We start from the raw sequence: 11,636 nt of genomic DNA, 5'->3' as shown, positions 1-11,636 counted from the left end.
AAAAAAATAATCCTTTAAAATGGTCACAAATGTCAATTTCAATAATTATTAAAGTACACTGCAATACTCACTTCATTTAAATGATGTTTTAGCTAAGAATTACATCTAAATCCAGGTTCTACAGTTAAGATGATGGTACAAACTCGAGAAAGTAGCAGAAATTGGTAAAAACTAAGAGGATTAAAAGGATAAAATAGAACAACAAAAAAATCTGAGAATGCACATGAAGATCTAAGATTAATTCTTATAAAGCTAAGCAATTTCTAACCTTTAACAGAAATGGTCAAAAGTAAAGTTACAATTTGTGGCCTAGACTAAAACACATGGATATAAGTATGCCCATATGCACAGGTACATATGTGTATGTATACACATATGCATCCCAATAGAGTGTTAAAAGTACTGACATATCCCATTCTGTTCTTTACCTGTTTTTTCTTCTAGTAACTGTAGCTTCTGTTCTACTTCAGCTCTTACTTTTTCACTCTTTTCCAATTTTTGCAAGAGGCTTCCTACATCTACCATTGCACCATTATACACAATCAGGCCAACATTTTCTTCCACATCCTTGGATTCCTGTTTCACTGTTGGTGTTGGAAGTAATAACCTGTTTCCTATAATATAAAAGATGTCATATTTTATTATTTTTTCTTAATAATACTATTATATAATGGCACAATCTTAAAATAACATATGCAAACCTAGCATATCTTCATGTAATGCTTCAGACTCTTCATGGTTTTCTTCATCTTTTGAGGTGTCTGTTAGTTTCCGGTAAAAGCAAGATTCACGAAGTACTACTTTATTAAGAAGCTTCTTTACCTGTTATATAAGCAAGTAAACAAATAAAAAAGATGAAAATAAGTTTTGACTCTCTTTGAACAACTGTATGATGAATATCAGTGGCATCTGTTTTCTAAGGTATTCACTCCCACTAAGTTAGAGCAATTAACCTTTAAACTGTCTTCTTCATAAACCTAAAATCCAAATTATCATTTGAAAAAAACTTTTGTTAAATCAAGTCCAACATAGACAGAAACACTAATACATACATTTAAGTATATATATGAAGATGCACAGTTTGTAATTGTAAAAAATAAAAACCACCCAGCAACTGGGACTAGTTAAGGTAATTATGGAACATCTATACCACAGAATACTATGCAGTCATAAAAAGAACAAAGTGGATAGGTCTCTATTTTCATGGTAGAATGATGCCATGATAGATTGCTAAATGATAAAAGTTATCTATCACTATGTATAGAATGTGTTGTTTATAAGACTAGAACTATCATATATGAGCTGCTTACAAAAAGATACTAGAAGAGGGGAACTAAAGGGAGAGACTTTTAACTTTTTCACTTTATACATTTCAGAACTGCTTGACAGTATTGCAATTATATTTAGTATATATACACTATACTATACAGTATGTATATACTATATTGCTTTTATATTTCACAAAGTCAGAGATTAAAAAGTTACTTAAAAATATTTTTTGTTTTAAATATTCACAAGACAGATTACCTGAGCCCGAGAAAGATGTAGTCCAAGAGTATAAAGTATTTCTTCCAAATCCTTTTCAAGAAGGTAACCACAATGGCTTTGATCAAAATAAACAAATGCCATTAACAGATCTCTGTTAATTGTGATCATCTGAGTCTTTTCTTTTTCCTAAAGAAAATGTGAAAGATAATAGTATATAATTTTTACCCCCGAAAAGTGAGAAACTGAGAATATGTCCATATAATAGCAAAAATCTGAAAAGACCTTTGTCTCATTTTAGCTCAAATAAGTTGTTATGGTTTATGTGTATGGGAGAAAGGAATAAGACACACTGGTCATCCGACATAACCGCAAACATCAAAATACAACTGAATTTTGCTCTGAGCGGTGATATATAGATATACAAGGATCAATAAACTTCATAACTGTGTTATGTTTAATAGTAAGTCTAGATTATGTAAAAAAGGAAAATTATCACATTTAAAAAAATAAATGATTCAATAAGTACCTTATCTTTAGAGGGCCTCTCCTTGCAGTACCTGTTGATGTCTCTTTTGTCATCTCGTTTGTTTATTTCTTCCTCATCTCGATCTATAAAATACAACAGAAGCAAAAAACTCCTTAATATAGACCTTTGATTACCAGAAACCAAAAATACTCTATTACTGATTAGATTCCAAAAGACACATTAGCAAAGAAATATCATATGAATAAAAGATCTGGATTTTATAAAAAACAATTAACAATTATAAGACTAGGAAGAAATTTATTAAGAGACTAGAGGGAAGAAAAACTTGACTTTACTGAATCAAATTAAACACCTTATTCCATAAATACCTGAAGGACATAGTGCAAAAAATGAATTTTATAAATAATGTTGAAAATTATAATACAAATTTAAACAAAACAGCAAAGTATACTTTCTAAAAGCTAAAAGGAAAAACAGCCAACAGAGTAAAACTGACTACAGATTATTGCAAAATAATACTACATGAGAAATTAAGATGTTCTTGAGATAATTAAGAAGGCCTAAAAGATGTGCTAGATGTGCTAACACTAACATGTTTCTCATGATGAAAGATGGATAAATTATTCTTTAAAAAAAATTAGTACAGTAAGGTAAATCTGTAACTGTGGAAGATATGACTTGAAATCCATACTTTAGTTGTCTTAATAAAAATCAAATATCAAAAAGAATACTTGACAATTTATACAAGTCATGACATTAACTTTATTTTCTAGATTAGAATACTATATTTTGTTTTTATGAAAATATAATACAACTTGTGCAAAATTCAAAATACAAGAAAGCAACTGGCAAAATGCAAAGTTCTTTCTTTTACTTTTCCCTAGGCTACTCAGGTTTCCAAGACCTCTCAGCCATCACCTTCAAGTCAACCACCATTACCAAATTGTTATGGGGCTAATATTAAAGAATTAATCTGCTAAGGGCTAAATTATATCCCCTAAAATTCATATGCTGAAGCACTAACCCTCCCTAGTACCTCAAAATGTTACCTTATTTGGAGAAAGGGTCTATACAGAGGTAAACAAGTTAAAAGGAGGTAATTAGGATGAGCTCTAATCCAATGACTGGTGTCTTTACAAAAAAAGGAAATTTGGACACAGATATGCTGATAGAAGATGACGTGAAGATACAGGGTGAAGATGGCCATCTATAAGCCAAGGAGAGGTTTCTGGAACAGATCCTTCCCTCACAGCTCTTAGAAGGAACCAACCCCACCAGAGACTCTTTGATCTCAGACTTTTGGTCTCTAGAACTGAGACAATAAATTTCTATTGTTTAAGCCACCCAGACTGAGGAACTTTTTATAGGAGCCCTAGTAAACTAATACATAATCCTTTCATGAATCATATGCAAATATTAAAGTCTTTGAGATACTACAAAGCGTATTCATAAACATTTCATACACATATCTACATTTCATACATATATCTAAACGTTACATATATCTACGATATATGTAAGCAGCTAAGCAGCTAAAAAATTCTGTGGTAAACATGCAGACCTTTGCTTAACCTAAGTTTCCCAAATTTATTTGGCTCTAGTACGCTTTATTAAGCTTACACCTGTTAATATCTTGGGACACTCTAGAAAAGACCGCTTTAGGTAAGAAGTTGTACTTGAACAGTAAAAATATAGAAAACACTTCATATTAAAGAGACTATACATGCTAAAAACATGCATGCACCTGGATGACATTATGCTAAGTGAAAAGCAGCCAGTCACAAAAGATCACGTGTTGTATGATTCCATTTATATGAAATGTCCAGAATATCTATAGAGACAAAAAGCTAATGGTTGTCTAGAACTGAAGAGGTTGTGGGGAAATGGGAGTGACTGCTAATGAGTACAGGGTTTCTTTTTGAGGTAGTGAAAATATTCTAAAATTGGTTATGGTGATGGCTGTACAACTCTGTCAATATTAAAAACCACTGGGTTGTATACTTTTAATTAAATATGTTAACTGTATGGTATGTGAATTATATGTCAATAAAACTTTTACTAAAAAAAGAAAATAGGCAAATATTGTAAAGCTAGATTGTGGTAATGATTTCACAATTCTATAGTTACTAAGAATTATTAAATTGTATACTTCAAATAGGTGAGTTTTGTGGTTATGTACTGCAACCTCAATAAACTATTTTAAAAACCCCAGAAAACTGACAAGTATGCAGTGGAACTTTATCGGTATTTTATGGCTGGCATCTATGACCGGCGAAGTTATCTACTGCAAGCAAAGTAATCTGAATGATAGGTAGATGGGTATTTATTATTAAGCACCATGTTCAGGGAAATTTCTTTCCCCAAGTTGGGTAAGTATTAATTACAAATGGGACACATGATAAAATTAAACATGTCTTAATTCTGTTACCTAAAAAAAAAAACAATTATTTAACAGAATATTTTACTATTTCTATTCAAAAAACAAAAAATATTAAAAGTATAGACTTCAGTGATACAAAGTCACTAAACAAAAAAATGTATTTTCATCCTAAGAAATAAATTTGAACCATACCATCTTCTTCATCCTCAGCTTCTTCAGCTTCCATTGGATCATACTCATCCTGATTATTATCTTCTTCAGTTTCATCATCATCTTTAGAATCATCTTTTCTTTTATCATCTTTCTGTAATTTAAAATGTCTTAAAATTAAGCAAGGTATCTCACCAAACATTAAATGACAAAACTCAAAAACAACTAAATCCACCAAATTTAGTTGAAATAGAATCACATTATAAGTTTATTGTAACAATAATACTCTTTGAGAGTAAACTGCCGTTCACAATATATGTAAATCAAATCATCGTGCTGTGCGGCTTAAACTAAAAAAAATTTACCATAAAACTAGTTATAGATTTTCACATGGGCTTTAATTCAAAGACTTAAATTCTAATACACTAAAACCTTTTAGTTTGGCCTTTATGTTTCACTATTCACTATTAGTTACACTCTACAAGACTAATCAAAAACTTCTAAATTAGGTTGCTGGTCACAGATAATTACGGACCTTCCTTTCATCTCTATCTTCTTTTTTATCTTTATCATCGCCTGATTTTCTCCGTTTGGGTTTTGGCTCATCAGTTTCATCATCTCTTTCTTCTTTTTTATCTTTTCTCTCATCTTTTTTACTTTTCTTTTCCTTTTCTTTTTTGTCCTCTTTCTCAGGAAGAGATAATAATGATTTGTATATTCTGACACCAAAATCTCTTTGAAGCATTTCATTGAAAAGTTCTGCAAACAATGACACCTATGAAAAGAGACCAACAGTAACCCAAACATCTTTAATAGAAACAGTGAAAATAATCCAGGACAATTGGTAATTTATCATATAATAATTTGCAATATCTAACAACGTGAAAACAACAAATTTATAATAACTGATGTCAATGATATTCAGAAGCCTCAAAATCCTCAAAATTCCTTCTGCAGATATAAATACTATGTTTTGTATACTTTTGGTCAAATATTATGAAAAATACACTGTACTATAGAAAATATGAAAATCAGCAGAAAAAAATATTTCTACTACCTTACACAAAGTAATCTTTATGGTAAATGTACTTTATTTATTTAATAGTTTTAATGAAATGTCTAGAACCAGGGACTGTTCTACGCACTGTTATAGCAGTGAAGAAAGTAGATAAAAATCCTGACTCTTATGAGCTAACAATATAGTGGGGAAAAGTATGATATACCAAATCAACAACAAATTATAAGAAAACAAGCAGGATGAAAGCATAGAAAGTAACAAGAAAGTAATCAGAGAAGACCTCTTTAATCAGGTGACATTTGAAAAGTGACCTGAAGGTAGCAGGGAAATGTCAATATAGATATTAGAAGAGATTTGGGCAGGGGAAACCAATTCAAAATTTTGAGTAGGAGGCACACATTATCATTATTACTATGCAAGGATCCATGGATAATGACTGTTAACATACTCATGAACCTAAAATTATACTTGAAATTTTCTATGTAAATATTTCTAAGGTTAACTGCTTTCCACAGATTAACATGAAATGTAAAATACATAATCTTTGGCAATCTGTTCAGTGTATTTGGTAAAACAGACTGTTTTCCCCATCGTAAAGAATAATACAATATATTCATGTTATAACTGATGTTATAATTTATTTTTCTTCAATTCATGTTGTCTTTACACATTTTAAATAAAAAAAATCTATTATCAGTAAAAAGACCATTAAAGATGTTAAAAATTTCACTTTATCTTAACCATTAATATAAACTAAACAAAATCTGCATAAATAAATTGCAAGAGGAATATCTTTTCTTTAGAGTTTTTTATTACCTAGAGATAAAAAGCAGTAGTTAAAATGTTAGAATGGAAGAAATCTAGAACAGTAACTAGAAGAGCAGAATTAATTCTGCGTCTTTTCATGTACAAGCACTGAAAGACAAAGATACATCTAGCATTAATTAAATCAGCCCCAAATTTATAATGTTAATAATATAAGCTTTTTCTTAAAGATTTTTTTTAACTCATGTATCAAAATAACTTCTGCATTCAGGGGGTGACTCCATAGTGTAGTGGTTAGCACGTCTGCTTTACACCCAGAAGGTCCTAGGTTCGTGCCCCAGGTGGAGCCACAGACCGTAGCCTGGGTGCACCAGGCCCCCCCGAGTATGCCGAGGGTGCCAGGCCCGGGTGCGCCAGGCCCCGGTTGCACACTGTGAGCGTGTGGGAGGGGACGCCCCATCTTCGAGATCCAGTTCTTAAGGAGAAACAGCAACATCCATAGGTCAGGGGTGGAAGTGGGAGAGGAGGGGGAATTAAAGAGGGGAAAAAAAAATAACTTCTGCATCCTAATGATAGGTTAGAAGGAAACTAATGAAGGGGATATGTTAGGTGGGGAAGAAAAAAATAAAGAATCATTTTGTTAGCAAAAGGCTGTTTTGAAATCGTTTTGTTTCCACCACAGCAGCATTAATTTGAGATCCTCCTATAGCGTCGGTCAAATATACAGTATATACTTTACAAGCAGTAAGTAATACCAGAGAGTATTTTTTTTCATATACTTAAATCCTGAATGACTACTACATGGTAGATACCACCAAGTTAAATTCATGGCAACTGGTAATACAAATAAAATCATATAGTATATAATGTTTAAAGATACTACCTTACTGGCATTAATGTATCAAAAATTGTAAATATTTAAGACTTGTAATACTTGTAACATATTTTATATCAAGACATTTGCATGCATCTTACATGTTCTAACTGCCAGGAATCCTCTGTTTGCAACTCTCTAGTCTAAGTACTTTATTTCATTTTCATTTTATCATTTGATAGTCAATGACTTCTTGGGTCAAGTAAGTATGACTAATGTTTGCAACATAATTTATAAACTTAAAAAAGTGAGATATGTCACTAAGATACAATAATTAAACATAAGTATAATTTTATACAAGTTATTACAAAATTAATATGCTGGGATAGTTTACATTGTTTTATTCAAAAAATAAAGCAATCATTTATTTAGGGATAAAAGTCTTCAATTGTTTTTGGAAAATGCCAAGCTATATGTTGTAAAGCTCCTTTAAAATAGTACAAAAAACAGATTCGTGTTGAAAAAATAAACATCAATTATTTTACCTTATAATTCAATCAATCACAAAATTTTTTGAGCCCATTAATTTGTATTTTAATTCTAAAGTAATAAACTATTATCTCACTTCTAAGAGAGGCAATTAAACATTATGTATCATATATCTCCTGATATTCTGCTAAAAGAACACATTACTACGTGTGAAGTAGTCTTATGAAAAAAAATATAATTGAATCTGAACCTGATTAAGACTTTAGATTCAACTATCCATTTACAGGAAATAGAGGCCAGAGGAACATTTAAATCATACCACAGAAGGCAATCAGCAAAAGTGAGTCTGTAGGAGTCAGTCGCCCCCACCAAAGAAATTGCAAGGAAAAAAATAAAAAAATAAAAATAAACAAAAAACAGAAACAATGAAAGAGGCACTCAAAGAAACTTAAGATATATATTACCCAATCAAAATGTGTGGCCTTCATTTAGTTCCCAATTCAAAGTTAAAACATTACCTCAAATGAATGTTCTTTATTATCCTCTAATCTGTAGTCCAAAAGTACACTCAAAGACATGATGCTACAATCAAACTTGCCACTTTTTGCAGCCCAATTTGGATGTACAATAATGGCTGGTTCGTCAGGCAAAATATATCTTCTTTCTCGACGCTGGCGTTCCATTTCTTCTTGACGTTTTCTTTCTTCTTCCTAGATTATTTGAAATTTTAAGTAAAGGTTAAACCTCCATGTATAATATGTACATACAGTTGACCCTTGATCAATACAAGTTTGAACTTCACAGGTCCACTTATATGAACATTTTTTTCAATAAGTACCTGCAATGTTTTTGATCTGTGGCTGCAAGTCTACGAATGCAAAGGGCCGACTGTATGCATTCATCTAACCTATTTTATATAGGAGACCTAAGCACTCGTGGATTTTGGAATCCGCAGTGCTTCCTGGAACTAATCTCCCACAGATACAGAGGGTAGTTAATTTTGGGGGAGCCAAAAGTTGCATTTAAACTTCTGACTGAGCAGGTGTTCGCACCCCTATCTCCAGCGTTTTTCAATGGTCAACTGTAATCTAATGTATACCACGTAAAGAAAAAATTCATGTGACTCCTTTTGGTGATTATACCAACCATAAAGCTGAGAAGGGAGAAGTGGTCAAACTGACTAAAGAGGATAATAATTTTTATGGCTCTTAATTTTCTTTAGATTTCCCAGCATAAGAAACTGCCTTCTAAAGAGGAAAAAAGAAAAACCTATGTAAATGTTATATAAACAAGGGAATTCTGAGAAAATGGTGGTACCATAATTTCTGGATCTTCCTGAATCTTCACATTAAAGAGAGACAGAAATCTAGATACAAAAACCAAAATCCATGTACATTCACAACAAAACAAGGTAACAAGATATCTCCATAATCCCCAATGTACAAATGAGTAGGAAAAAGCCACAAGAACTAAAAGATCTATGTGTTACTGGTGTCTGTGTTGGGGAGAAAGTAGAAAGAGGCAATGGAGTGGTGGTCTGACGGATCTAAGAGGAGGAAAATCACAAAATAATCAATAGGAAAAAAAACAGTAAATCAATAGGCATTCCCTGGAAAGTGTGGCAGGTCAGTATAACAGTAGCAGCTAAAACTAGGCAAGGTTCTACCTCCAATAATAGTGTGTATAAAGGGTCCATGTTAACACCTACGAGGGCCTATAATATTCTAGCCCCAGGAACTTGCAAAACTGATTTACCAGGGCATCCTTCCAGCACAGGGCCCCACACCGAGGAGAAACTTCTGGGAGTAGAACGAATAGTGAGCAGGACAGTGACAACAGAGATATGAGAGAAGGTCCAGATAAAAGCGATAGAGAGCAAGAGAAGATAGAAATCTCAGAAAGCAAGCCACCATATTTTTGACAAAACAACAGAGCTCTGTGAAGTAAGAAGAGCTATCCCAAGCAACACCCTTCCAATACAATTTTAGGCAAACTAAATTCACATAAAATGAGCAACAGAAAAGTACTGAGGTCAAATTCCACACAAAGTTACTATTTAAAAAAAGAGAACAAGGAGCAGAATTACATCCCTACAGGCAATGAAAGTGAGTAAAAGACAGATAAAAATTCTAACTTCTATTTTAAAGTGTGCTAAAAGACATTAAGAAATTGTTCCAAGGCATGAAAGAAGAATATGAATAAAAAATAAGGTGCTAGCATTCAGGAAACAATTAGGAAAAATAAGTTTCAGAAATTTAAGAGTAAAACTGGAAACAATACAAAAGCAAATAAATACCTTAAGAGAACAGAAATCGGGAAAATTTAAAAATCAAATGAAAACAATTGAAGAAAAAAAAGGCTAATATTGAGACAGCAACAAGGTTCAGTATGAGATAACAAAATTCCTTAAAGCACAAGCAAGGGAGCAGAATACAAAAATATATTATTTAAGAACACTTGCTTATTTATAGCAATATCCACAATAGCTGAGAGGTGAAAACAATCCAAGTGTCCATCAACAGATGAATGGATAAATAAAATGTATATACACACAATGGAACATTATACATGCTACAACATAGCTGAACCTTGAAAACATTATGCTAAGTGAGAGAAGCCAGAGACAATGAGAGATGAGCTTCAGAAACAATGACAAAAGGCTTAGTGGTAGGCATTAGATACTTACTTGTAGAACCAAGATTAAATGAGGATTAAATGAGAGTACAGTATGTACTGCTATATGCTAAAACAATGTAATTGTATAACATAAAAATGGTTAAGGAGAAAATAGGGATAAAAAATACAAGAATATTTTTATATTAACTTCTGCAATAATCTTGATGATGGTACTATTAGTATTCTGTATCTGTAAATATATTCTCACCCACTGGCAAAAAAACAGGGTAATCTGAGCTTCAATAATAAGAATTGAAAAAAAATTAAAACTCATTTAAATATGATTAAATTCATAAATTCTTAATGATATTCAAAAACAAACATGTAACGATCTGAAGATGGCAGGAAACCTATTTATTATATTGAAAACTGGACAAACAAAAATAGTACTTGCTTCAGTAGCACATATACCAAAATTAGAACGACACATCCTCATGGCCCCTGCATAAGGATGATGAAAATTCATGAAGTGTTTCATATTTAAAAAAAAAAAAGAAAAAAAAAAAGAACCAAACACCAATTCTGCCTTCGACAGTAGGCCCTTTGTCCCCATGAGTTTTGCATCCGCAGGTTTTGTATCCCTAGATTCAACCAACTGTGGATCAAAAATATTCCAGGGGAAAAAAATCCCAGAAACTTCCAAAAAGCAAAACTTAAATTTGTTATGTGCCAAGCATTATGCTGAATACACTCTAATGAAGCAATACCCTGCTGTAGCCTATCTGCAAATACAGATTATATGCAAAGAGTACGCCATTTTATATGAGACTTGAGCATCCGTGGATTTCGTTATCTGTGTGGATCCTGGAACCAACCCCCAATGGATATTGAGAAAACAATGGATACTGAGAAATAACTGTATATATATTTAAAAACTGTATCACCGGGTATTTAAATAGCAAATGAGGGGAATATGTGAAAATAAAATGATAAGAAATACAGTATCACTGTTTTTCAACCCAAATGAATCAACAAAGGATTTGAACACCAATGGCCACTAATATCAAAAAGTAAGAACTGGTTCTTCCTTGTCTCCTCTTTCTACTCTTCCTGTCCTGAACAGTTCAGTTCTAAAGCACAACTCCAAGCAAAGCAGATGTCTATACAAGGGATGGAGGCTGGCAGGAAGGGAAAGCAACAATGGTCCAGGCACATGAGCTGCCCAGTTTCCAGGTAAAGAAACCCGAATAGAGCCAGGAGGGCATCCATACAAAGAAACAACAGAGGGTAGGGAGTCGGACCAAAGTAGAATAAGGAGGGTATAGTAAGTATCTAGATTGGAAATGGAGTGCATTGGACAACTGAGCTTGTAGTAAGCAAATATATTAAGTATAATGGAAGCTACATTTCTCGTTCTTGAAGAAAGAAG

The 11,636-nt window shown here is 32.4% G+C and overlaps 1 protein-coding gene and 1 pseudogene across 1 annotated transcript in view; one reads left to right on the top strand and one right to left on the bottom strand.

Moving 5' to 3' along the window:
- Nucleotides 1–378: 378 nt before the first annotated feature.
- Nucleotides 379–11,636, bottom strand: part of CCAR1 (cell division cycle and apoptosis regulator 1) — a 40,732-nt gene continuing 29,474 nt past the window's right edge. Inside the window, exons 15-22 of the mRNA XM_023537852.1 lie at nucleotides 8,909–8,957; nucleotides 8,110–8,301; nucleotides 5,041–5,280; nucleotides 4,548–4,659; nucleotides 2,015–2,097; nucleotides 1,528–1,674; nucleotides 702–822; nucleotides 379–614 (exon numbers count right to left, since the gene is read on the bottom strand). Coding sequence (XP_023393620.1) covers nucleotides 394–614; nucleotides 702–822; nucleotides 1,528–1,674; nucleotides 2,015–2,097; nucleotides 4,548–4,659; nucleotides 5,041–5,280; nucleotides 8,110–8,301; nucleotides 8,909–8,957 — 1,165 coding nt within the window. The 3' untranslated portion in view covers nucleotides 379–393. The remainder of the gene's footprint in view (nucleotides 615–701; nucleotides 823–1,527; nucleotides 1,675–2,014; nucleotides 2,098–4,547; nucleotides 4,660–5,040; nucleotides 5,281–8,109; nucleotides 8,302–8,908; nucleotides 8,958–11,636) is intronic.
- Nucleotides 10,654–10,751, top strand: LOC111746842 (annotated as a pseudogene).

Source organism: Pteropus vampyrus, unplaced genomic scaffold, assembly GCF_000151845.1.
Source record: "Pteropus vampyrus isolate Shadow unplaced genomic scaffold, Pvam_2.0 Scaffold202, whole genome shotgun sequence".
Lineage (NCBI taxonomy): Eukaryota > Metazoa > Chordata > Mammalia > Chiroptera > Pteropodidae > Pteropus > Pteropus vampyrus.
The sequence above is the reverse complement of the archived record's forward strand: the minus strand, read 5'-3'. Positions and strand labels throughout refer to the sequence as shown.